Below are 27,973 nucleotides of genomic sequence, written 5' to 3'. Positions count from 1 at the left end.
CATCTCACTGCAGGGAGCAGCTTTGTGCTGATAACAACCCCAACACACAACCTGAAGCCCCTCTAACCGATATACACATTCAAATATATTATTATCCATATTTAGGATAGATGCTTTACACAGATTTGTCAAATACACTGTTGTTTAGATTGTGGCCAAACCTGAACATACTGGTCCCCCCCTCTGCATGCAAACCCCTGTGAATGGTTCCGTCCGTTTCTTTATATTCGCTGTGAGAAGGAGGCAGAGCCACAGTCAGTGTCGGTCAGAGCTGAGTGCATCACAGCTGCTGTTCCCTGAGAAAAGAGATCAGCTTCAGATCCAAGAGGCTCAGCTGCCCTCAGCCTTCACCTCAGGTCACTAATCAGAGCCGAGAGAAGCTGCCTGCACCTGAGAGAGGTGAAGAAGAGAGAGTAGGGCAGGCAGAGGAGGGCGTGACAGGCAGCCAGCCGAGCAGCCAAGCTGCTGCTGCAGGGGGAGGAAGAGCAGGCGATGCACCAGCCAAAGCCAGAGGTCAAGAAAAAAAGTGACAGAATAGTGAAAAGGTAGACTCTGGGTGAGAAGGAGGTCATTTGTGATCTGAGCCAGAACAACCCAGACACCAGCCTGTCTTTGTTGTAGTGTGGGCCACCGTGAGGGGAGGAGGATGTGAAGCAGAGGGAGGAAGGGAGGCCACAGCGAGGAAGACCAGAACATGCTCTCAGAGATGATGTGCAGGAGGAGCTGCCAGCAGCACCTCCAGCAGCAGGATGCCAAGGAGGCTCCACACAGGGACGCTGCCAGCCGCTGGAAGCGCGGCTGGTCCAAGGGCTGCAGGGGGCGCCTGCAGGGGCGGAGGACAGGGGGGGGCGGGTGGTCGAGGGGGCGCAACCACCACCACCCCCTACGTCATCAGCATCATCATCCCAGACACCTCCAGACGTCGGTGATGTCTCTCCGGCCCGTCAACGTCAAGGGGAACAGGGTGAGGGGCATGCGGGCCCCCAAGAACACCAACCAGTTCCTGATGCATGAGAAGTACCAGATGCTGCACCTGCGCTCGGACTCGGTGGGCAGCGACAGCGCCAGCAGCTCGGACAGCGACACGGAGCTGACGGACATGGACTCATACCTGGGCATCCTGGAGAATGCCAGAGGAGCCCTCCTGGACTGTCCCAGCCCCCGGGGCTCCACGGCGACACCACCAGGTCAGTTCCTGGTACTGCACGAAGACAGTCTGCGTCTGCAGGAGGAGGACAATCTGCGCCTGCAGGAGGACAGCATGCAGTACTTCCCCTCGGAGGACGACCTCAAGCAGAGCCAGAACTTCATGCAGAGGGACTTTGTCGAGTTCTGTGACATCCTCACGTCCTGATGGGGAAACTCTCTGGAGGCCATTTTGTTCTGCAAAAGACTCCAACGCTGCTCTGACTGTACGGAGTCAGGTTTGTTCTGCTTCATGTTCACAGAAAGTAAATAAATAAATGTCCATCTTATCAAGTCATTTAGCCTTAAAAGTTGAAGGATCTGCCGCCAGACTGAGGTCATTCCACTAGTTTCCTGCAGGAGCAAAGTTGTTTTTAAATTCTCTTAAATCAAGTGTAATTTTCTTTACATTCCTGCAGTTATGAGCCGTATTCCATCTTGTTTAGATTCTGTCTCTGATGTTAAATGAACAACAAGGGAAACTGCTCTGAGAGGAAGTGGAATCATCTCACCCTGTCGGCTCATTTCCAGGATAAAGACACAACATTAACTCTGTTGTAAGATTAAATGATTTTATTAAGACGGATGTTTGTTAGTGGTTTTTTTTTTACATGTCCTGTTTGGTTCATGCTTGCTCGTGTACATTGTGTACGGGAGCTGTAAAGTGTTGCCTTCTCTGTTGTTGTTGTTGCACACAAAGGAAGATGGGCTCGGTGGTGGGAGTGAGTCCGCACAGCCAATCAGAATCAAGCTGCCTGGATTACAGTGCTTTCGATTGGCTGATGCAGACTGTCATTAATACAATTTTAAAAAGCCTTTAACTGTAAAGACTGGAAATAAAAAAAATACGGAAATAATAAACATGTGATTGATGTAACACAGGATGAGTGGTTGTCTTTGTGGATTGAAAGAGTTTTGTTTTAAAAGAGTTAGAGGATGGAGGGGGGGTGTCACTGAGTCTTCATAGCTCAGGTAGAATAAAGCAAAGTCACAGTGGTAATAACTATGTGAGTGGAGCAGTGAAGAAAAACACAAGTGATTTAAACTCTTGTTCAGCTTGTATGATCTAATGAATAATATAACATAACATATAACATACTTTAAAAAAAACAATGAAAACACCTAAAATAGATAAAACTGAAACAAAGATAAAGACACTTAGTTTTCATTACTCCAGAGGGTTCCTGAACGCCTCTTGACATCTGTTTCAGCAGATTTAATTGTATATATATATATATATATATTATGGATATTATACAGTGACATTATTCTGTACTTTTATTATATTTTACTCTTCTGTTTTAACTCATTTAATCTATTTTATTTTATTTAATTATTGCTTTTATAAATCTAATAGTATTTGAGTTCCTACCGTTGTCCACTTATATGAGCTTTTATATTATTATAGAGAAATACAGTACATATTCCCTATATGAGATTATTATTATTTTATTATTATTAATTTTTTAATTTATAACAATAGTATAATTGTACATCAATTCATGGGCTATGTATAGTTTTGACACATTCCAACATTTGAATGTCCTAAGTGGGGGTTCATGAGTTTCTGGATTCTGCTCAATTTTCTTTTCTTTGGAAAACACTTAATGTTGAAAAGTGTGATTAAAAAAAATGAATAACTAGAATTACACAAATATATATTATAACATAATTCTCCCCTCTTCATTTAGGTATTCTGCTTAACACCCTGGCTCTGACTAACTGAACCTGTTTAGATCAAGCAGCAGGTTTATGAATTTCCACTGTGTATTAAACCTCTGATGGTTTCTTGTTTGCACAAACACCTATAAATAGTCTGGTTCATGCCCAGTTGCTCTCGGCATTCATATGCATGTGCTGCAGCTAAACACTTAAACCTTTTAACATTTTGTATCCATTTTTAATGATTCAAAATCTTAGAGACTTTAATAACTTGTATTTATTCTAAAGGGAAATCTTCTTTTGTACGAGAGGCGCATGTTGCTTCTTCAACAGCAGGGAACTCCTGTGTGTGTCTCAGCCATAAGATCCTGTCGCTTGTACTATTGACTTTATATCCGTCTGTTCATAAATGTCAGACGGAGATCGAAGCCGGGAGACGGAGGCTTCATTGTTCCACAGAGCGGTTGGAATGGATTACATAAAGTGGAGTGGGCTGGTCACACCCACTCAGGACGGACAGGGAGGTGTAAGCCTCTTTGTGTTTGTGTGTCATAAACTAAGAATGGAAACGGGTCAAAGTCAGGCACAGGCAGGTTTTCACTTTGATTTCTCTGCTGCTTCATGTTGTAATATGGGATGACAGCACATTAACCGAGATGTTACAGTGATATTTTGTAATAACACATTACAGAAGTGTTCATTTAGCTTAAGCTATGAGCTTAGATGAGGTAATCTTCTCTGTTAGCTGTAGTTCCTTCATGTTAGCTGGTCTTTGTAGATGTATTTATCTATTTTAAAGGGACGGTGGCTGTTTCTGAGGTTTGGTTTTTTTATGTACCGAAAATGACAGAGATACTTTATGGATCCCAGAGATGAAATGTTGTTACAGCAGCTCCATCAGGGACCAAACAAAGAATAGAACTAGCATTCATTCCTGCGCCAAGGACGAAAGAGTCATAGACAGCTCACACGCTTTAATTATTCATATATAAATCTGTCCAATTTTTATCAAGATCCATGAATTATTCTCTAGTAAAATGATCAACATTTTATAAACGCCTGATCTCACAATGGGAAAGAAACGGGAAGAACATTTTGTCCAGATCAACATTTTGGCCTTTTTTCTTTCTCATCCTTCAATGGAGTTTTAGGGGAATTTATTCAGTAGTTTTTTGTGTAATTTTCCTTACGTACAAACTAACTTACAATCCAACAATTTATTCGAACAGACTGGGGTAAAGACATAATTTCCTTGGCGATGCTAACAAGACAAAAGTCGTCCTAATCCAATGACATTAAATGAAAATCAGCTACACCCGTCTCAACCTCAGACCCCTGGATGTGGATTGAAAGTTCAGTTCTCTCTCCGCCAACGTCTACAACCAGCTCCTTGGTCTGAGCCACATTTATCACCAGGTGCTTCCTCCTCACAACACGGAACTTCTGCCAGTGACAGGACTCTGAGTTACTTCAAGAAACTGAAGCGTAAAGAGAAAAGGAGATAGCACTGTCCCTTCAGGAGCTCCCTTGTTCCTCAAATCTGACCATGACACCGAGTCCTGAAGCCTCCCAGACGGAGGTCTTCCTGTCATATGGTCTGTGATCCATGTTGTCATGCTGGAGCCCGCCTGCATCTCCCACAACTTCCTCTCAAGAACCAATTCTTATGAAGGTGCTCCAGAAATCCAAGGACAGTATATGTTTGCAGAGAGTCCACTAGGGAGCTCTGACATCTTCATGCACCAGCCTCTCCATGATCTCCATAATCTGGGAGGTCAGGGACATTGGTCTGTCCTCATTAAAGGCAGATTTTTTTAGGGACTGGGACCAAGAAGAAGTGTTTTCCATCTCAGAGACTCTTCTCAGCCACAGGCTCAGGTTTAACAGGTGCTGGAGAACATGCACCGAGCTGGCTGCCACAGGGTTTAGAGCTCAAGCCCAGATTCAATTGGATTGCTCCACCTTCCCCTGATGCCCTGGTGAGTCTGAGCCGTGGGGTCAGGGTGCTGCTGCTGGCTGGTGGGGGGTTGCAGCGTCCGGGGGGATGGGAGACTAAGGTGGATGGTTGTGGGTGCTGAGTATAACCTATTGAAGAAGTGGGTTCAACTCATTACTCATTAGCTTCTTCTTGTTGTTGAGTAGGGCCTTCAGCTCCCTGGGAATTCAGTGTTTGTTACTGGGGAGGCAGTGACCTCACTTATTGTTCGACCAAATATTCTCTGAAAGGGTCGTTCACATGTTGCTCTGGCCCAGCATCAGGCTTCTGGACTTTTGAACAATCAGAGGAAAATGGATAAACATTCCCACGAATAGGTCCGTTTTTAAATTTTAGACATTTTTCAAGAGTTGCTGCATATTGAATTTTGTTCATTTAATGAACTTTGGAGCATGGAGCGTTCAGGGCGCAGCTTTACGGCCGTGGTGCAGCTTGTTTAATTTAGCTTTGGTTACATCCTTACTACAATATTTCCGTTTCGTCAAACTAAAACAATCTCTGTCCACGTGAGTTTGAATCCCATCCATACGAACATGCCTGAAAACATACAACACGTGATCACTCACAAACACATGTTGTATGCACGTGCGTCGGTGTAAACAAGAAGAATAGCTTGTCTCCTATGCAACAATTGCATCATTGATTTCCCATATTACATTCCACACTGGTAGCTGAGTCTAATGCTGGTAATTTCTTCCAGAAGGGGGTCATGTGATAGGAGCCTGACCAATCAGTGAAGGCCTCATTGGGACAGAAAGGACCCAATGAGGAAGCTGTTGTGAGTGTTTCCGTCATCGTTTCCAAACGTCTTTGTTTCTGCCCGAGCAGATTGAGAGGCAGCTCCGGAGTTTTCAAACTAAAACTAAAACGGGACTGGTAGCTTTTCCAAACTTCTCCCTTTAGCGGCTCTGAAACTCAGGGAGAAGTGTGGACACTGGTGTATTCTCAGCAGGGTTTCAAATGAAAAGGCAGTGGTGTGTGTGTAGCCAAAGAGTTCAACTTCATCTGGCTGTTAATCTGAGTGTGGATGATTTAATTTGTTCACATCATTGTATCGAGTACCTCATCAAACAAATGGTAATAAAACTCCTAAATGGTATTATCTAAGGGAGAACACACGATAAGAAGAAATCCAACCTGTTAACATTCGGTCACACAAGGTCACACTGACCGGCTGGGTGTTTGCACTGTTTCTTATCTAATCACACACACACACCAAGTGTTCAGTGCCTTGCTCAGGGACACGGTAGCAGGTCAAAGCTTTCAGGTCTCCAACGTCTCTCATGCATCAACTGTCTGTCGCTGCTGTTTTCACTTTCTGCTGCTCACGACCACAGGCAGCAGCTTCTGTGGAGGTGTTGTGTAATGCTGCCTCGGATTGGAAAGCTGACTGCCAAACAGGAAGAGAAAGTGAGCTGTCACACGCACACATATTCGCACACACACAGACACACACCACACACATGCACACACACACACACACACACACCACGGCAAGAAGGAGGCAGGTCTGTTTGATTAGAGAAAGTCAATCTGAACACTACAAATACTTCACCACCAGCTGCAGTAACGCCAATCTGCTGACACAATCACATTTGTATGTGTTTACACTTGTAAGGAACCTCACACAATTTTTTTTTTTTAACCTAAAACCTTTATTATATGTGTTAAAAAATATGTAAAAACTATATTAAAACATATTATATTACATTTGTGCACCCAAATAAAAAAATCCAAGTCTTTTGGTAAAGTGAGAAGCAAAAAAATGTCTTTATTTAAATCAGTCTTCGACCACATCCTCATAAGTCCTCATAAAGACAAAGACAAAGAAGAGTCGTCCCCCACACACACACACACATGCAGCTGTGAATTATTGGTGAGGAGGCAGCCGTCCAACAACAAGTACAGACAGTTACTGTATGAACGACAGTTACAAAGATCGCTGACACACCCACAAACTGACATTACAGCTGAACTAGTTGTTCTGAAATATATGAGACACTGTGAGTTTGAATAAAGTTCAATGTGGTTTATGTGAATGATTTTCTTCACACTACACAACCAAAGCTATGTCGACAGATGGAACATCTGAGAACTGGACATATGACTGCAGAATTAAAAGTGTTAATCTGTCACTAACTTTAAGGCCCGGAAATATTGAAAACCTGCACTTTTCAAATTCTATTTTACTTGTGGAGTAACCAACCCTTAATCAGACTGTGACTGGAACAAGGTGGAGACAAATCTGAACTGGGGGTGTTGTGGTTCCAAAGCCACTTACCCTTTATTTTCAGTCTATTGAGGAACACATCTTGTAATATCAAACATAATATAATAAACTGAGATTTTAAACTTTGGAATAGTTACTTATACATTTAAGATTTCTGAGCAAATATCTGTAAATGAGCCACTGCAGCAAATCCAAACATTGTTCAATCATCAACTTGGAAATTCCATCGAGATTTGTTAAATGCCAAATACCTGAGAGTCCAGACCTGAAACATAACTTACAACAGTTTGACATGTGGTTTACTTTGTATGATCAGATAATAAAAGTAACTTCTTATTAGCGTTATTTATTTTGTTCAGTGTGGTTATTCTATAGTTCTGTTTTTATTCAGACATGTTTTAAATAACAGCAGGACAGAGTGTAATGAATGTTGTCGACTATGCTTTCAGGAAGCCAACTTTGTAAAGATCATAAATAATTAAACTTATAGTGCAAGTGCTGTGTTGGATGTCCAGTTACTCTAGTTATTATTATTTACTATATTATCATCTATTTCAAGTTTAGAGACGGATTTCTGCTGCTGAGTGAAGGTTGTAGTTTTAATTTCTTCTTCATGAGCAGATCATAATAAACCTAACCCCAAACACTGAGGGTGGAACTACAGGAAACACACGAGGAGAAACTGTTTGACTCATAAAGGATCTGATGGCGTCTGGAAACATTTTATCAACAGGAAAGTTTCAGGATGAAAATCATGATCTTTCTAAGTTTACTCACAGGAAGAAAATATTGTCAGAAAACTAATTGAAAACCAAAATATGGAAACAATATTATCATGTGTTGTGAAAACACTCGGAACCACAGGGTTGTTGTTTTTCTACCAGAACTTTTAAACAATAGTTGTGGCTCTTTACACGATCAACAAACCACAGACCAAACCTCCATTCCCTCAGTGTGTGTCTGTGTGTGTCTGAGTGTGTGAGTGTGTGTCTGAGTGTCTGAGTGTGTGTGTGTGTGAGGAACATATGAAGTGAAGGAGGGAGGAAGGGGAAAGTAGTTGGAGTTGGATGGTGAAGTGAGCTCGGAGTGGAAAAGTACAGCAGGCTGCTCTGGAGGTGGAGATTTCTCTGTTGAGAACACAAACCGGCCAATCAGAGCGCAGAAAAACACAATGATTGACAGCCGAGCTCAGAACCGTGTCAAACCAACAGTGAGGCTCCAGCTCTGAGCTCTGCCTACACACACACACACACACACACACACACACACACACACACACACACACACACACACACACACACACACACACACACACACATACACACACTTCAGTCTTATGACTCCGACAGTCACTTCATTCCCTGAGGAGATTTAATGTGAAAAGCTTCCGAGCTTCTGAACTGATTCAAATGGAACAGTTTGGATTTTACCAAAGTTTTAAAAGTTTGTACATTTGCACATCAGGAGTATTAGAAGTGTTGGGAGGTATTTTTAAAAATCAATCATAACAACTTCCTTCAAAATGATGAAGGAATAAGTTTCCTAAACTCAGCACATAATTGTACAACCAAACTCTTTTTATATGTAAATGCATGTGTATATATATTTCTTTTAATTGCTATTTTTGTTTATTGATGATGAGTCAAACATGATGATCAGCTGACGGTGAATCCACCAAAAAATGAGTTTACATGTAAATACTGGATCTTCTTTGGCTGCGCTGAGATTAAAATCTTGACTGAAATTACAACATTGCAATGTTTACAAAATACATATACAGTTTACTTTCTTAAATTGTGTAATTCCTGATGAAAATATGTTTTAACACTTTTCAAACCATACACATGTTTCATGTTCGTGCATCATGTTGTTACAAATTATTTTCCCAGTACTATTATGCATTAAAAAAAGTTTTAAAGTGAAACCATAATTCATTGCATCTCGGCTGAGAAGTTGACGTCTTTCTATGTCTTAGTTGATTTGTTTGTTCTCCTACATTGTGCGACTGGGCCTGTGCCTGATGTTTATCTGCTCTATGGCTGCCATGCATAATCTTTTTCTTATCAATTTAATCTGTGTGTGAACAGAAATGTGAAAACAAATAAATAAATGAATGAAGTATCCTGTATCGGGACATTTCCATCTAGAGCCAGATTAGGTGCTGGGCAGATGCATACATGGAATTTAGACAAGACTGTAAACTGTTTGTAAAGATGGACATGTCAACACTTTGTCAACACCCGCAATACACAAGCTCGACCAATCACGAGTCAGTCTCAGCTGTCAATCATGGCGTTTCACACCGTTTTAATAGCATCAAATAACTAATTAAACCAAACTTTGACGTGTATTTTGACTGGTCCATGTCCTATCTACTAACATGGAGGAGGCTGGGTTTATGGCCTATTCTGCAGCCAACCACAAATAACTGATCAATATTACTTTTTTTATACAAAGTCCGTAACTACACCTAAAACTGTTTCCGTTTGTGTAATTATTAAACAAACTATATTCAGTGTGTTAACAGATGTGTTTTAAATGTGCTTGTGTTTTTCTAATACAAAAACTTCAATGTCAGCTGTGTCCTGCTGCATCTTCATGCTAAGCTTCAGGCTAACAATGTCCTGACCAAACAAGATTGACCAAGAAGACCAAGTATTGATCCTCTTACGTAAGAAAAACAAACACACAGACACACAACGTGTTAAACACACACTGTGATAAACCCGGCCTCCAGAACTCATGTGCACAGGGTGTCAGACGACCGGTGTGAGTGTGTGATCTGTTTCATACTGCTCCACTGACCTGACACACACACACACACACACAGACACACACACACGCACACGCACACACACACACACACACACACACACACACACACACACACACACACACACACACACACACACACACACACACACACACACACACACACACACACACACACAGAGGAGCCCAGTTAAGGGGCTGAGGGAGGGAGTTGTTATTCTGGTAGCATGAGCTCAACTTATCTCTCTTGGAGCAGCCTGGTGGTGAATGTGTCACAGCACTGACATAATATTACTCTGAGCATAAAACCAAGTGCTTTGAATCCGTGTCCTAACAAAGTCAAAAAGTCCTCACAATGATGGTACTGAACCAAACTTGGGCCTCATAACTAGAGATAGACACACACACACACACACACACACACACACACACACACACACACACACACACACACACACACACACACACACACACACACACACACACACACACACACACACACACACACACACTCTGTATTTACGACAGAGGGACATACCAGAGAGAATACTAAGATCTGATTGGTTGTGTATTTCATTTCATCCATTTTCTGAGGCCTTGTACATGACTGCTGATGGTTTCAGCTGGTACAGGGCACAGCGCCTCCTGCTGGTTGGATATTCACACTAATTATTTCCCTCTGCTTCACAAAGACCCTTCTGTGTTTGTCTAGTCTACTATAGATATAATATTTAACACTGAATAAGTGGCCCTGGTGTAATCTATGAAACAGAATGCGGTAAACCACCGTATATGAGTTAATCACATACAGAGGGGCAACCTGAAAACCTAGAATGAGTGAAGCTCCACCACATTAAAATTCACTAGATCCAGATCTAAATTTGGTTCTGCATCCAGTTATAAATATCAGTCTGATACATATAAACATTTTTCCACCAAGTTCTGTATTAATCTGTACTGTAGTACTTCCAGATGCAGTCAATTTAAATTTAGTTTCATAAGAGGACAGTTGGGCCCTGGAGGAGATATGCACTTTACTGAGTGACAAATAATCAATAATATTTTCCTGATATTGTATCATAACTTAATGTAAAATGCTATTTTTATACATGTAAACAGCAACCACTCGTTTGGCAAATACAATAAAAGGTCTTGTTCGCAGACATCAGTTTATCAGCAGTAGGAAAATAAAGTTACTGCAGCAAAACAAAGTCAAAGTTTAGATCAGCCGAGTGTCAGTCGTGAAAGATGCAAAGTAATTTATAATCAAACTTGCATCATATTTATTTGCCTCATCATTGGCTGGTTGCTTGTAGATCTTTTATTATGAAGTAAGCAGAAACTCATGAGTTTTACAGTAACGAGTAATGTGAAGTACATGTACAGTTAATATCCAGCTGTGATTAAAAAGTCTCTGAGGTAACATCTCACAACACAAACAACACAAGCGCTGGTGTGTAGGTCACGTAGAACTCGTACTACGTGTGTATCTGCCCTGTGGGTACACAACAGGCAAGTGAAACAGGAAACTGCAGCCTCTGATTGGCTGAGACTCACACACACACCGATCTGACAAATTTCACAAGAGCACAGAGAGGCTGAGCTCCTCCTTCCTCACAGGCCCTCTGTCTTCTCCTTCCTGTCGCCACCTCCCAGTGAAGAGAAGAGTGTTCAGTCTCAACATGTTCGGTGTTTCTCTGATCCAGGAACAGCTCGGCCACAGTGACTCTGCAAACATCCGACTCAAAACTGAAAATACGGCTTTTCACTCAGAAGGTATTCAGTTCTGCGATTGAGAGTTGAGTCAAAGTTTCCTTCATCAACAGACAAGTCATCGGAAGTATTCAATGTAGGAACTGACACGGTTCCTGAGTACATGATACATTATCTGATGGGGGTGTGGGGGTGGCACGGTGGTGTAGTGCTACTGTGTGGAGTTTGATCCCCGTGTGTGTGTGCGTAGTCCGACTTCCTCCCAAAGTCCAAGAACATATCCATGGATTAAAAGAACACTTAGTCGAGCTCCAGCTTCATCAAGGCCCAACAGTCTCCTTATGATCTACATTTAAATTCTCTAGATCCACATTTTTATTTGGATCTGCATAAACACTCATAAATATCAGTCCCTTAAACACGTCAGGTTTCTTCTATCAAGATCCATGAATTATTCTCTGAGAAACCAATGAAAATGTTCAGCAATCTTGCAATGATTCACTTCCTGATCGTGGATCTGCACCAAAATTCAATGGGTTCTTTCCTGATCCTTAAGTTTCATGATAATCCATCCAGTTTTTGTGTAACCCTGATAACTCACAGACTTTACTTTGAAACAAATCACGGCATCTATTCTTATATCCAATCATTTGACAAATGTCTGATTAGTGATATTATTACGGCTGACTGAAGAGCTGCTAAATATTTGTTTCCATTCCAGAAATGGTGTTTTTTTTCCTCTCTGTGTAAGTTTGGTTGTGACCTTGAGCTGAAGTGGAAAACCTCCCAGAGGCTGATAAGGGGGACACCTGCTCTGCAGCCTCACAGGAGGACGAGGACACTCAGTCTTCAGTCCTCACGAGACGCCTCACACACGAGCATATCCTCTGTTGTGAGCTTTGCAGAAAGTATTTGTTTGATCTGATGACGCACAAATACGAGGTTTGTACTTGTGCCTGTACTTCAGGCCTTCTGCCCTAAACCCAACCTCAACTCATTCGACCCTAAAATAAAGTCTGACCCTCAGTTCATTAGAAAAAGTGGAGACAGGACAAATGTCCTCACTTTTTTCCTGAACGTCTCAAACTGTCAACCTTTCCAAAATGTCTTTCTAGTTTACTTCATTTTCCAGAACACAATTTTACTGTCTCGAAAATGTCATCACGTTTGACAACTTTGTTTAAAGGTGTAAACTTTGTGAAGTTATTCATGAGAGTCCATGTTGTAAAATGACAAAAGACGCTCAGACGCCCCCTTCTGGTTGATCAGTGTCATATAAAACTGAGGCCTGATGTTTGGAGTAAAGTTGACTAGAAAAAACTGAATCCACATTTCAGTCACATCTGCATCAGTGAAAAGATCGAGAAGATAAATACGTCATTATTCTAACCACGTGAAAAGGTAGAAATTAAAAGAAAAAAGGTAGAAAACCTTTCATTCGAATTTAGTTATGTGTTCCATCTAAGATAAAGTAAAATCAGATGTTCCCTCAGTGGACGGGAATTTTCTCAGAAGCAAATACAACTTTTTTAATTCAGACACTGACAATTTGTGGGTAATTTAATTAATGGATTTATGAGTTTTCTGCAGGTTATAATTTTTGCCTCATTAGAACAATCTTAAGTAACCCAAATCCTGCTTTTCTTTTTCCTTCCTGGTTTGTTTGATTACTTGGGGGATGTGTATACATGTCAGTATATATATTTTTAATAAAATACAAAATATAATCTCATGGTATATCCATAAAACAAGGACACTGTGGTTAGAATATTTCTCTTGGTATAAACATTGTAAAGCTTCAATTAAGAGCTGCAACAACATCATACACAGTTTGAAATGTTTGGAACTGTGAGGAGCAACTTTAACCTAAAAAACAGAAAACACTCAAATCCTCAGGAGGCAGAGAAAATAGAATAACTTTAATAAACACTGAATGAGCCAGTTCCTCTCAGATCAGGCTACAAAATTATTAGTTTTCTTTGTGTACAACAACCGTACATTCCCAATTTAACCCAAGTTCACTGTCAGATATTATAAAATTGTCTCCCTGGTCGTTGATAAAGGCTTTTAGCAAATTAGGTTTTAAAATTCATCACTGATGCAGCTTCTAACAGAACAAAAAACACGATTCTTCCTTTTGCATCATAAACAATATGAAGGTATTACACATTACTTACAGTCACCTTGTGACTCTGTGTTCCTCCTGTGGAGCTGATGATAGAAACCACATCGTGTTTCTTTCTGTGAATGTCTTTTCATGTCTGAATAAAGCTGTAATGATCTGAGCTCTTATTCTGAAGGACAAGAAGTCGCTTCATCGGACAAATGTAAAAATAGTTTTTATGGTATCAGTCCGCTCTCCTGTTCTCTGTCTGTCGCTGCATCACTGCTCCTCTTGTTCTCCTCTTCCTCTTTCTCCCTCTCCTCTTGTCTCTTCTGCTCCTCCTCCAGCTCCTGCTGTTCTTTGACCTCGGCCTCCTTCAGTTTCTTCTCCACATCCTCAGGAATCTCCAGCTCCATCAGATTCTCCATCCCCGTCTCCGGCTCGTCACCAATTAGCACCTGGAGTGAGTCAAGGAAGAAAGATGGTTTACAGTCACAACTCAAATGATCAATACGAGATTTCACTGTAATAAGGGAATTCATCATTACAATAAAATCACAAAGAGCAACATTTCAGGTGATTACTGATTATTGATATCTCCACTGTGGGATTAGATCATTTCTACCTGGATCACTTTTTCAATAGTTGCTGCAATGTGCACGTCCTTCTCCCACTTGTGATACTCTCTCATGATCGGATAAACGTTCTTCTCTCTTAGTGTCAGTCGACCATCTTTGGTTGCTGTCAGCTACACAAGAGACAAACAGGGAAGAGTTCAACATGAAACAAACGTTTATACATTCTGTTAGTGTGTGTGTGTGTGTGTGTGTGAGGGTGTGTGTGTGTGTGTGTGTACGTACCAGCAAGAGTGTTTCCAGCAGCATCTTTCTGATGCCAGCGCTTTCCTCTCTTTTCTTGTCCTCTGGCAGATACTGCAGGTCCACCGGTAAACCTGAGCATCACATCAATAATAATAAATATATTATTATTATTCTCTCTCTCATACACACTGCTAAAGTGAACAACTGACAACATGTGGCCGTTTATGGGTCAGGAGACGTGTCACACTTCTGTCTTCTGGAATCCCGACACAGAACCACTGACGTTTGGACAACGACTTCTGTCTCATATTCCTCAGATCCCCTCAGGTCTTAGTTGCACCAGCATGTACAAAGCAGAAACTGGTGTGACACGGAGTTAACTGGTTTAACGACAGAAAGACATTCTGACCTTCATTGTCTTCTTCTGACAGCTCCTCTGGGCCGGCCAGCGGCAGCAGGAGGAAGGGCAGGATGTCCACAGCCTCACTCAGCAGCCACACATGACATCCTGGACACAATGAGGACACAGTGAGGACACAATGAGGACACAATGAGGACACAATGAGGACACAATGAGGACACAGTGAGGACACAGTGAGGACACACGTCAGACACCTGGACCAACTGTTAGGATTTACACTGCTAATCTGGCATCTCTTCTTCATTGTAGCTCTTATTATTATTATTATGATTGACTGTGTTTACTCTTTGTCTGGAGTAAACACAGTCCCAGGCCTCACTCTGTATGACACCTCCATCTAGTGTTAGCTAGGGATGGGTATCGTTTGGTTTTTATCCGATACCGGTTCCTAACCGATACTTTTAAAACGATACCGGTGCCTAAACGGTGCCTGAACCGATACTTTTTTCAAAAAAGTGCACAAAACGATGCTTGACTAAGAAAGGCTTTTTTTATTGCCAAATATATTAACTGTTTAAAGTAGATTATAAATCTAAATAAATACAAAACCCTTTATAACTTAAAACTATGAATAACATACGAACTGTTAACAAAAGTTTACACTATACTTAAATAAATAAAAATAAATACAAAACACACACACTCTGACTTGTGACTCTGACTTCGGTGCCTGAGCCAAATGAAGACTGAGGGTCGCTTTTCCATCACTCAGAGACCCCCGTGTCTCCGCGGCTGGGGCTGTCGCAGGCAGTTCCTCCCGCCCCGAGCCTTTCCAAGCCGACCCGGAGCCGGTCGCGGCACACCGCCACGGAGGAAATGCTCCCGGCGGAGGGGAGAGGTCCCGCGAGGAGATCCTCCCCCCCCGCCACCTGCACGGAAGCTCTGACGCACGCGGGGCGCGGGCAGCGCGGAGACAAGAGTTTGTCCACCGGCAGCCACGGCCGACATCCGTGAAGGAAGGAGCGGAAGTGTGAGGAGGCGGGACGAGCGGAGACCTCAGGCTTCGATTGGCTCAGGCACCGAAATGAGGCACCGAAATCTCCGTTGCATTTCGGTCCGGGTAGGTATCGGGTACCCAACCCTAGTGTTAGCGTGGTGATGTCATTGTGTAGAATCTTGTGCTGAACTATAAATCCAAACCTTCACAGTGGGAATCTGCAGCCGGACTCCTCTTCACCACGTGTGTCTGGTTTAACTCAGGCTGATGTGATGACGTGTGTGTTTGTGTGTGAGTGTGTGTCTCACCGTGGTCAAAGCAGCAGTTGCGCAGAGTTCCTACGACTCCTCCTCTTCTAAGAGCTGATGTCTGGTACTGAGTGTAGGGCAACAACCGCTGGAACACACACCTGCAATACAAGCACACACACACACACAATTACAACATTGTGTATGTCATAACACACCCACAATGAGGGTGGTACAATTTCATTTGTCAACACTATAGCTGGAAATGTATTTGAGAATTTTGAAGAAACAAAGCAAAGCAAATCCAACAACAAGCAAGGGTTGTTTGAGTGCAGGCGCAGGAGTGAAAGCAAAATCTGATGGTGAAATCAATATTCTCGAAAACTGAAAAACGAATATCTTGAACAGAGATTGTAGTCTTTCAGTTTCTGACCCCAGTCCCCATCCTGCAGCGTATTCAGTCACCTGTCCTTGTCCAGGATGTAGTTCCTGGCCTCGGGCAGCTGTGTCAGGTTGGACAGCAGAGGACCCAGGTAATGGAGATTTGCCTTCTTGTTGAAACCTTCCGTGCAGAAGATCTCCACCAGTTTAGTCAGACCTACTTCCTCCTGCAGGACCTGAACCAGCACAGACACGTGATGAGCAGGACTAGGGATGGGCATAATTAATCGACGATCGATTAATTGATCATTAAGAATTTTGTCGAGGACATTATTTTGTTTCTTCGACGAAATTATGTTGCGTTCACTGCCAACACTGCGAAGCTATACGTCTCCATGAGCGCATGAGGAGTCCACCGCTCTTCTTCAAGTAGGAGGTCGGAATATCCGAGATGCCTGAACGCAGCACAGTGACGATGTTAGCAGCTATAGGAAGCATCCCGGAGTTATACTCTACAAGCCCGGCTGAAAGACGCTGTGTTTTTTCTATTTTCACTGCATTTTAACAGTCTATAAATACTGAATTTTAATATAAAAATATTAATGATTAATCGAAAATTCGTCATTAACTCTCCCGACGATCGATTAAGACATTTTAATCGAATGCCCATCCCTAAGCAGGACACAAACATGAATCCTTCTAATATTGTCCTTAGAGGTTAAGTGTGTAACAAAGCTCATGTATGGTGGAGTTCAACTGTGTGAAGCCTTTAAATGAGCAGCATAGTAGAGAGAGCACCAGGTTGATATTCACTTTCACTAAATGTCTCTCATGTTTTATCACTTACACAAATTTAATACTTAACAATTAGAAAAGAGGTGACAAGCTTGTGTCGATTAGTAATGTTTAACATAAGTTTGTCTATTTTCTGCTGCCTGCCTGTTATGGAGAACTTTTCAATCTAAATATTTGTGATTTGTGCTGTTTTACAGACACATTCACCGTCTATAAAAAGGCCAAATCAATACATTAGCCATCAGAAGAGGCTATGCTATTAGCAAAGGTTGGAACCAGCCAGCTCCCCCATGCCTCCCCAGCAAAACCTCTCTCCAGGTAAACTGGTTCTGCAGCGACTCACCGGGAACACAGTCTTGCAGGTCTTCACGTGGCGGGTCAGGTTGGACAGGATCTTGCAGCTCTGATCAGAGAAAGAGCACTCGGGATCCACAAAGTTCTTTAATAACACCGGGACAACTTTAACATCTTCCACCAAAACCTGCGTGAGACACAACCAAGAACACACACACGTAACATAAATCATCTCTGAGGGAAGTACAGTTCTTTTCGTTTCGTTTTTATTTGCCACTTACAGAAAAGTTGTGTATAATTTGTAATTGTAAACCTCACCTTGTGTAGAATCTCATCTGCTGACAGGTTGATGAAGATGTGGTAGCAGTTCTTCACGATGGTCATCGAGGGGTCAGAGGTCAATGCAAAGAGCGCAACAAGTATATCAGGTTTAGTTCGGAGGAAGCGGCAGCCATCCCTAAAAACACACAGACACACAAAGACATGTGGGTTGTGTTAGAATTTACATCTGATAAACAAATATGCATCCAACAGTAAAGGTACAGCACAGCAATAGATAAACATGTTACACTTAAAACAAAATCATTTTAAATTATGCCAAGTGAAATAGAAGTTTCTCTTCAAGATTGTTTTTGGTAGATTAATGAGATAGAAAGTAAAGTTGTTCCATTGAGATACGATTCTACAGATTAATGTTAATAAGAAAAAAGATAACAAATGGTTTGTAACACATTATAGTGTAGTTGTGTGAGTGGATTTAAGTCTGTTTTTAGCTGATTATTAATTTCATGTTATTGCAAATGTGATGTACTAAAGTGTTGTTCATTGATCGACAGCAGCCTCTACTGATATGGGGCCACAGGAGTTAAAAATAAACTTTTTCATATACATAATCTAAATGCTTAATAATAACACTTAATATAATATTGCATCTTATCAGTGATCTGAATTATTATAAATACACTTTTACTAATGGTTTTGATTCAGTTTGAGTCATAGCCATCACTATTATTGCCATCACCCCCCCTCTTGCTCCTCCTGGTCAGCCTACCTGTTCCCTGACAGTCCCAGGATGTATTCTGTGGTGTGACCTTTGACATCAGGACGTGTGCCGGGGCTCAGGAAGGAGGGAAGCTCCGCGGCCTCAGAGTCGCTCAACATCTTCTCACCGAGTCTGGTGAAGAGCAGCAACACAACGGTTAAACCATCAGGTCCCACAACAATACTACGGTTAAACCATCAGGTCCCACAACAATACTACGGTTAAAACATCAGGTCCTACAACAATACTACGGTTAAACCATCAGGTCCCACAACAATACTACGGTTAAACCATCAGGTCCCACAACAATACTACGGTTAAACCATCAGGTCCCACAACAATACTACAGTTAACCATGAGGTCCCACAACAATACTACAGTTAAACCATCAGGTCCCACAACAACACTACAGTTAACCATCAGGTCCCACAACAATACTACGGTTAAACCATCAGGTCCCACAACAATACTACAGTTAACCATCAGGTCCCACAACAATACTACGGTTAAACCATCAGGTCCCACAACAATACTACGGTTAAACCATCAGGTCCCACAACAATACTACAGTTAACCATCAGGTCCCACAACAATACTACGGTTAAACCATCAGGTCCCACAACAATACTACAGTTAACCATCAGGTCCCACAACAATACTACGGTTAAACCATCAGGTCCCACAAAAATACTACAGTTAAACCATCAGGTCCCACAACAATACTACAGTTAACCATCAGGTCCCACAACAATACTACGGTTAAACCATCAGGTCCCACAACAACACTACAGTTAACCATCAGGTCCCACAACAATACTACTGTTAAAACATCAGGTCCCACAACAATACTACGGTTAAACCATCAGGTCCCACAACAATACTACGGTTAACCATCAGGTCCCACAACAATACTACAGTTAACCATCAGGTCCCACAACAATACTACAGTTAACCATCAGGTCCCACAACAATACTACGGTTAAACCATCAGGTCCCACAACAATACTACGGTTAACCATCAGGTCCCACAACAATACTACAGTTAAACCATCAGGTCCCACAACAACACTACAGTTAACCATCAGGTCCCACAACAATACTACTGTTAAACCATCAGGTCCCACAACAATACTACAGTTAAAACATCAGGTCCCACAACAATACTACGGTTAAACCATCAGGTCCCACAACAATACTACGGTTAAACCATCAGGTCCCACAACAATACTACGGTTGAACCATCAGGTCTCACAACAATACTACGGTTAAAACATCAGGTCCCACAACAATACTACGGTAAAACCATCAGGTCCCACAACAATACTACGGTTAAACCATCAGGTCCCACAACAATACTACGGTTAAACCATCAGGTCCCACAACAATACTACGGTTAAACCATCAGGTCCCACAACAATACTACGGTTAAACCATCAGGTCCCACAACAATACTACAGTTAACCATCAGGTCCCACAACAATACTACGGTTAAACCATCAGGTCCCACAACAATACTACAGTTAACCATCAGGTCCCACAACAATACTACAGTTAACCATCAGGTCCCACAACAATACTACGGTTAAACCATCAGGTCCCACAACATTACTATGGATGGAAATACCACCACCTTCACTAGGCTGATCTGAAATTAGTAAAAACCAAACTGTGCATGACAGACGACCATAACAGTACATATCAAATATCAAGACTAAATTGACTCTTCTTTATTGTGTTTTATTGTTTATGCAAACCAACATATATTTTCCACGACTCTGAGAACAGAACAGTTTTAAAACTCTCAAATATTGAATGACTCGTGGTAATAAATATGTCATTCGTTAGGTAATTACCATGTTTACACAGTAATAGATTATCTTTAGCTGTCACACTGTCAACACATTGGAAACCAGTGTCAACTCTTCACTCCTGTGTCATAATCAGGATATTAACATATGAAAAGAAGATTCAGTCAAATACTTGTATTTACTGAGTCTATATCCTGTCTATAGTTTATTTATTAGCATTCAAATACGTGTTCGATGATATTTCCCTTCAGCAGTTTCATTCAAAACGTTGTTTTCTTACCAAGCATCAGTTTTTAGTTTGAACTCAACAATCTGTCAGATTAACAATCCCATTGGCTCCTGCTAATGTTGAATAATCATAATAAGCTATAAACAGATGTTACCTTTCAGAAGCTATAGCACGAATCTGCTTCTCATTTCGTTGCTGTTCTTCTTGTAAACATGTATTTTATTCTTCTGCTTGTGAACGATCACAGTTCACATGTGGACACTGCGGCTTCCGGCTTCACTTCCTGCTTCTCTTCTTCTCTTGGTTCGCAGCAGCTGGAGGGTGCCAGCTGCCTGTTGCTGCCCCTTGTGGTCGTGTGGGGATGCTCCATGTTTGTGAACCTCCAGATGTTTCGAGAACTTTCTGGTATTTCCTGCTACGTGTGTTTATGGAGTATAAATGTGGCGTATGTTGGGTTTTCTAATATTATCGAGTTATAATCTCGTTAGCAACATTAGCAGGAGCCAAATTTATCAATTTTATTTCAAATAAATTTTCATTTAACTCTAATTTCACTGTAATTCGGTTTTACAGTTTAGATTTTATTCAATTTAATGTTTTTTTCAATCTTTATATCGTGGTATTTATTTTTATATGAAATTTGTTTTATTTCAAATACAATTTTATTTAACTCAAATTTCTTTGAAATTCTATTTTTTCCGTTTAGATTTTTTTTCTATTTTATCATTTTTTAAATCTTTATATTCGTGGTATTTATTTTTATATGAATTCTAATTTCTGAAATATTTAATTATTGTATTTTGAATGGTTGGAAGCCTGCTAGCCTGCCGCCACGGAGGAGAAGACCGTCTTTATATTTATATAAATGGTCTGGATCAAACTGGACATCTGACTGACACTGCCGTCCTTTGATCTAATACAAATCTTCTTAGGAAATGTTTTGAGAGTAAGGAAATTAATTTCTTACACCTCAAGAACTCACATAATGTGTAACAGTGAGAAACTGTATTTAGACGCAAAATAATTTGACCAAAACTCCTCAAACTTGAAAATCACACACACACAGAAACAGCAGAACAGGTTTTATGTTAAAGATATTTTTACCTTCCAAACTACTTTATTGATATATTGAAAAAAACACATACAAGACATACACATAGTTAAGTCCAATCCGCAACTGCTACCACTCACTCCAAATGTTGCATTGAAATCCTGACATTGCATATTAACATGTTCCCCTTCAGATTAAAGGTACGGTTCAACCTTTACTGTCTCCAGACAACATTTGGCCCTTTAACTCTCACACAAACCAAAAAAAGTCAACGTATCAAACTCCGACGCAGCATTTCAACATTAAGGATAAACAGAAAACTTTAAGAATATCATAGCTGTGGTGCAGACATGAGCGTGGATGTACATGTGATTGTGTTTACCGCCTCCAGACATTTCAGATAAATGTTCCCCCATGTGGACTGGAGGCTTCTGGGTAAAAACAGGAAAAAGGCCCAGGGCTCTTTAAAAGAATAAAGGTCAGACCCAATGGAGGCTGCAGACTGAACAACAACGCTGATCCCTCGTTTTCCAATGTTGAAATATTTTACTTTTCACAAAACACACTATATGTGTCTCACAGATTTTAATATTACCTACATACCACTGCAAAAAAAGAAGAAAAAAAAAAGAAAATAAAGAGTAAAAGTCTTCAGCGTTTTGATTCAGAAAACATTTCACCAGACGTGTGTTGACAGGAGAGAGTGAAGGAAAGATTGAGCATCAGTCAGATAATCAACAGTTACAAAAATATTCAACAGCATCAAGAAGTTCACCAGTTCAGCTGCAGTGGATCCCAGTCCATGCAATCTCCCTGGAGACAGATCTTTTAGTTCCAGCCGCACAAACAAACCCTGCTCCAGGTCAGGCAGGGGTCGTACACAAGAGTTTTGGTGACTCAGCATTTCTTCCTGGTAATTATGTGTTGCCATGGTAACGTGGTACTACTGAACTTTAAGGAAACGACGGTAGTTATATGCGTCGAAGTCTACATCTCGGTATGGTGACAAGACTATTGTGTTCAAGGCCGAGAAAAGGCGTCGGAAGGCACTATGGAGTCTGATTGGCAGACAGAGATCTGCAGGCGGCCTGTCTCTGTTGGCTCAGGGCGGGGCAAGTCCATCATCATCATCTTCATCATCATCTTTATCATCATCATCTTCATCATCATCATCATCATCATCCTCCTCCTCTTCAGACTCTTCACTCAGCCTTATCTTTCCTCTTGGACGTGAACGGGACCTTACTGGCGACTGACGACCCCACCGAGGAGACGCCGCCGGCCACGGCTGACACGCCCCCTTTCACCAGCCCCACCCCCATCGCAGGCACCGTGGTCACAGCCGACTTGGTGATCTCCAGGCTCTTGCCGCCCACCCAGACCACTCCGCCCACCGCAGCGCCCACGACGCCCTTGGTGACGTTGAAGAGGCCGCCGGTCACCCGCCACATCATGCCGGGCGCCGCCACCACGTGGTCCTTGCCAGCTTCTGTGAACAAATGGAACACAAGCATGAGGGATCTATATTTTCATTATCATACCTACATCTGCAACTAATTACCTCCGCCCAGCAGCAGGATTACACAGAACACAATGAAGTGATTTTATTGGAACTTGGCGAAAGGATGGGCCAAGAAAGAACCCATTTGCATTTGGAGCAGATTTGATTAAGGGGGCGGAAACAGGATGTTTGTTTTCTTTCACTTTAACACTGTGAGGTAAGATGTTTTTCAACATGTTTGTGAATTTGTAAAGAAATAAAACAATCTTGATGAAAACCCCCAGGGTATTCTCTTCGTCTATCATATCAGAAAATACAGAAAAATCAACATTTCAAAATACAGAAATTGTCAGTTTTCAATGACAAAGCATCAAATCCTCACATTTTGATGCTGGAACCTGGAAACATTATGAATTATCCAAATAAATGCTGAATAATATTCTGACGATAGACTTAATTAATTAATGTTTAAGAGGTAAAAACATCTGCAGAGTAAATAATCTACAGATTACAGAGAAAAATGTGGTTCTAATCTAACCACTTCTATAATCACAGATTCAGTTTTACAGTGGGTGTGAAATTAAACTCAATTGACCAATAAATAAAAAAATATATATTTTCTTCCTATAGAACCCTAATGAAGTCTGTTTGGAGTTTAAATGTGATATTATTAAGACACATGTATATTAATAATTTCAGACCCTGTTTTTAGTTCCTACTGAAGATGTAAATCTTTAAAAACACCTCACAAACACATACTTTAATAAAACAAATGCAGGCTCCAATAGTTTTAACAAACAAGCTGGTTACTGTAATTATTAGGAAATATTCCTGAAGCAGGACTTAATAGTGAATTTGAAATAAACTAGTGTGTTTATATAGACAAATACGATAGATCAATATGAGCTAATGTATGAAACTTGTGATATTATATACAGTTTGACTGTACCTACATTGGGTTTGAGGTGAGTCAGTTAGAAATCACATCCTATCCCAACCTACACCTCCCGACAACAAAGTCCCAGCTGAGGTCGTGAAATTCAGATGAGAATTGTGCCGAGTTGAGCAGAACTACAGTCCGGAGTCATGCAGGTGGCTGTGTGAGGCTGTGGTTAGGTACAACAGAGCTTTCAGCTAAACGCCAACACCAGCATTCTCTTACAAAGCTAACATTCTTCTGTGTATCAGGCTCAATCCTCATCATGTTCACTGTCCCAAGTAGGCAGACGTGTACTTTGCATAATTGGCAGGAAGTTGGTGGTTTTTGCAGGAGTTTGGTCATAAATCAAGTCGGATGAATTCAAATATTTAACCTCAGGATATTAGATGAAAAGTCACCCGAGTTAAAAGGACGCACATCTACAGAATGTTGGAATATTTCACTTGCTGGTGGTTTCAGACAAAGGTCAGGGAACCTCCTCCTGTACTAAATTTGATGGCAACTCATCAGATGCTCTGTTGAGAGGATTCAGTCGGGACCATTTGACCGCACCTTCCCTGGAGTGATATCGTTGGCATGGCTCAATAATGGTGAGATGATGAGTTTGGTAATTGGCCGTTCCTCAAATGCTTTAACAGTAATCACGATTGTGACTATAAACCTGGGATTTCTAAACAACCCTCTAATGATCAGATCTGCACAACTCACCTGCTGAGTCATGATCCTCAGACCTGATAACATGTCTGAAAACAGAATCCTGACACAGACTGAGAGCTGCACAGGGGACTCAGTCTCTCAGTGAGACACAAATAGCAGGTTGGAGCCGCGGCCGCACAAACAAACAAAAATATTCCCTGGACAAACCGACAGTTTCTGAAATAGCACCGAGCAACATGTGAGCACAGATTGCACCATATTCACTGCTGATGGTTTTAGCATTGAATTGCAGCCCCAAGGGGGGGGTGGGGGGGTTGGGGATGGTCTTGCTACTTACCCTCGGTAGGCGGCTGGATGGAGGCGGGTTCAGCTTCTTCCAAAGCCACGCTGGTCCCAGGCTGAGGCTCCACGTTCACACTGTTCACATTCTGCAAAACAAAGGAAAACCACAGGCTGCTTTACTATGAATACACAGAGTATCCCTGTACTTATATACCTCGCACATGTATACGACTGCATTTACAATCCAAGTACTTATGCGAGTGAATATTTTTTCCCCCCCTACAGTCAATACTGTCCCAGAGAGCAGCATGAAGCAATCCTGCTGCTCTACCCACATGCTCCTCTCCACCTCCCCTGGTCAAGAGCTCTTCACCTCCCAGGACTCCAGGAGCCGAGTACAAGACTCAGCAAATGTAACATGTGGCAAAAACTAAAAAAACTGCGTGTACTTCTCTGTCTCCCGTGGTCACCAGCATATCACTTCTCTGGTTCTCCCCTCAGAGAACCAGGTATCACACAACTCCTGACAGCTGGACCCCATTCCCACCAGCCTTGTTCGGGTCATATCTCAACAGCATGTGATAAACGCTTCACTGGCATCAGGAGCATTTCCCACTGCTGAGGAACAGACTCGGGACACAACTCACACAAAGAGGCTTCACTTGTGCTCAACTACTGACCGGTGTTGTAACTTCTTACATGGGGCTATTCACAGGGGGGTTTTCAAACACGTATTAGTATTTCACAAAATGTCCTCATGATACAAATGATGACTCAATGACTTGTCTGTGACATGTGTCTTTAGAGCGGCAGCTTCACTTCTTATCTACGTGGACCTATCAGCTGCCCTTGATAGGGTGAACCAGTGGTGTGGGCAAAGTGCTGTCTTGGGTTGAATCCTATCTCTATGGGTGTTCCTTCAATGTGTCATGGCGAGGTACCCCAAGGTCGGATACTGGGACCCCTTATCTTTACAACTCCACGTGACACTTCCGGCCCAATAACCCACGGACATTCTCTCCTAGAAATGTCCACATGGACGAAGGAACTAAGAAAACGACTCTCTTAAACTTATCTTTTTAGAAATTCTGGTCTCAAGCTCAATCAAAATGGCCTCTTCACGTCTCTCCCAAACCAAGGGTGGGTGGAGAAATATGGATTTTACTGTTTAATGACCAGCAGCGACCATCCTCTGAACGTGTTGCAACTGTTTCCCAGTCTCTTACATAAGAAATCAAGCCCAACCGGACTCAGTAGGTCACCAAGGTGCTGCCCATGGTCATTTCTCTCCTCTACAGATATAACACCCTTCTGTCAGGCCTTCTTCTAAGCATCGTGAAAACCTGACAGATGGTCCAGAGTGCGGCGGAGCTTCTGGATACCAATACCTGGCGAATGTAATTCTATTAATCAACACATTCCTATAGAGTGAAATCGGGGTTGGCACCGATCTGGAGCCTGTTCACTTCTCAGCTACTGCGCTCCTCCAAGGAATGTTGTTTGGCATTACCGTCCCTGCACCAAGGCAATCACCCTCCAGAAGGTTCTCATTTGTGGTTACTTGATGGTGAAACAAGCCCCAAAATGCTATGTATCGTCAAGAACCTCAAGAAGAACAAGTCCCCTCTTCTGAGAACACGTCCTCTCCTAACCCCTCTACCATGAAGACATGCGTAACAGGACTTCCTGTGCAGGTTCTACCCATTTCTTCACCTGGCGTCCTACTTTTTGAGACATAGCCCTTTAGAACGTTCTTCGAGGTTCCTCAGTGGTAAGTCTCTCCGGATGAATGTGAGTGCTAAACGACATGAAGGTGTTAAGTATCCTAAACATCCTGTAGGAGAACCTCTGGTGCTCGTGCTGTTGGTCTGTGGATCCAAAACGTTCCACTTGTGACCCCTAAAGTCAAAATGTGATGAATTTGAAGTTTAAGGGTTAAGAGATTGAGCAATACTGCAACTAAACCAGCTCTGTGATGACGAAATGTCCTTGTGTCACAAATGCACTAATTCAAAATGTCAATTCCTCGTGGATCTTCCTGCAAATCGTCATCACTCCGACCCCCAGTTTGTCTCTGGGGCCCGAGGTGAGGATCTCTAACTGCAGGTTCTCCTCGTCTCTGATCATCTGCTGCAAACTGTTCGACCTGGACATCCAAAGTAGAACTGCTGAGGAGAACCAGCAGGAGAACCAGCCAGGAGGCCACAGAGGAGCAACCTGTTGTCACGGTGGAAATCCACATCATCACTCGAGTGGCTACAGAACAACATCTGATTAAAAAAACCTGCTCCCTCACTCATGTCCCCACATGTCCAGAAGACGCTCGGTGGCTTCTTACCTTCACCATTGTTCCCAGTGGGTTCTCCTGCGAACACCTGAGAGGAACTCGAGCCTAGAGCAGCTTCTGGTTCAGCCGAGGAGCCCGAACTCTGCCCGGGTTGTGTCGATGTGTTTCGGGGTGAAAGCTGCGGCTCGGACGGGGACAGGAGGACAGAAGGAGGACAGGAGGAGGACGCTTCTTCTTCTTCTTCTTCGGGACTTTTCAGATCTAGTCCAAACCCTAAACCAGCAGCAGCTTCAGAACTTCTCCTCGGACTCCGGATCAGGCTGCAGCAGCTTCTCTCTCTGACTGTTCTGCCGACGTGGCGCCTCCACACACACACATAGACACACGTACACTCATGCACACACACACACACGCTGCCACGCACTACACTTCCGCTCGCAACCTTCAAAATAAAAGCCCATCACAGGCATAGCGGTAAACCATTTTGGAGAGGAGTTGTTTTTATTCATTGAACAGGCACAAGAACATATAATTTCTTATATCATACAATACCTCTTAATACTGTTCATATTCCATATATATTTCTTACTGTACATATCTTTTTTATTTACATATTC

At 42.1% G+C, this 27,973-nt stretch overlaps 3 protein-coding genes across 4 annotated transcripts; 1 reads left to right on the top strand and 2 right to left on the bottom strand.

Annotated features, from left to right (window-relative positions):
• The first annotated feature begins 266 nt into the window (after positions 1-266).
• wu:fb55g09 (coiled-coil domain-containing glutamate-rich protein 1) lies at positions 267-26,104 on the top strand. Of its 2 annotated transcripts, XR_009678169.1 has the most exons (2): positions 267-1,465; positions 26,095-26,104. XR_009678169.1 is itself a non-coding variant. In XM_061069619.1 (1 exon), exon 1 carries the CDS (start codon positions 695-697, stop codon positions 1,352-1,354), a length of 660 nt encoding a protein of 219 aa, XP_060925602.1. In that variant the 5' UTR covers positions 267-694; the 3' UTR covers positions 1,355-2,062. The 2 variants fall into 2 exon arrangements, 1 of the variants encoding a protein (XP_060925602.1); XM_061069619.1 differs by lacking the exon at positions 26,095-26,104 and having other exon boundaries at positions 267-2,062.
• Positions 13,457-20,901, bottom strand: hgh1 (HGH1 homolog (S. cerevisiae)). Its single transcript, XM_061069659.1, has 10 exons — positions 20,793-20,901; positions 18,611-18,733; positions 17,878-18,016; positions 17,609-17,746; positions 16,555-16,706; positions 16,150-16,250; positions 14,893-14,991; positions 14,523-14,614; positions 14,288-14,410; positions 13,457-14,120 (listed from the first exon to the last, which is right to left on the bottom strand). The coding sequence occupies exons 2-10, from the start codon at positions 18,718-18,720 to the stop codon at positions 13,899-13,901; spliced, it is 1,176 nt and encodes a 391-aa protein (XP_060925642.1). The 5' UTR covers positions 18,721-18,733; positions 20,793-20,901; the 3' UTR covers positions 13,457-13,898.
• Positions 21,716-27,741, bottom strand: zgc:153675 (uncharacterized protein LOC768179 homolog). The gene is made up of 3 exons (XM_061069621.1): positions 27,408-27,741; positions 25,125-25,215; positions 21,716-23,178 (listed from the first exon to the last, which is right to left on the bottom strand). Exons 1-3 carry the CDS (start codon positions 27,414-27,416, stop codon positions 22,892-22,894), a joined length of 387 nt encoding a protein of 128 aa, XP_060925604.1. The 5' UTR covers positions 27,417-27,741; the 3' UTR covers positions 21,716-22,891.
• Between the last annotated feature and the right edge of the window lie 232 nt (positions 27,742-27,973).

The sequence above is a fragment of the Limanda limanda genome, chromosome 4 (genome assembly GCF_963576545.1).
Source record: "Limanda limanda chromosome 4, fLimLim1.1, whole genome shotgun sequence".
In the NCBI taxonomy this organism is placed as follows: Eukaryota; Metazoa; Chordata; class Actinopteri; order Pleuronectiformes; family Pleuronectidae; genus Limanda; species Limanda limanda.
The sequence above is the reverse complement of the archived record's forward strand: the minus strand, read 5'-3'. Positions and strand labels throughout refer to the sequence as shown.

Excerpts from the sequence above, each read along its gene's own strand:
- hgh1 (XM_061069659.1), bottom strand. The coding sequence starts at position 18,720 with ATGTTGAGCGACTCTGAGGCCGCGGAGCTTCCCTCCTTCCTGAGCCCC. Across the intron at positions 14,992-16,149 it reads CAACTGCTGCTTTGACCACG|GATGTCATGTGTGGCTGCTG; the intron begins GTGAGACACACA and ends CATTGTGTCCAG. Across the intron at positions 14,121-14,287 it reads CTATTGAAAAAGTGATCCAG|GTGCTAATTGGTGACGAGCC; the intron begins GTAGAAATGATC and ends GACTCACTCCAG.
- wu:fb55g09 (XM_061069619.1), top strand. The coding sequence starts at position 695 with ATGCTCTCAGAGATGATGTGCAGGAGGAGCTGCCAGCAGCACCTCCAG.
- zgc:153675 (XM_061069621.1), bottom strand. Across the intron at positions 23,179-25,124 it reads CATCCAGCCGCCTACCGAGG|AAGCTGGCAAGGACCACGTG; the intron begins GTAAGTAGCAAG and ends ATTTGTTCACAG.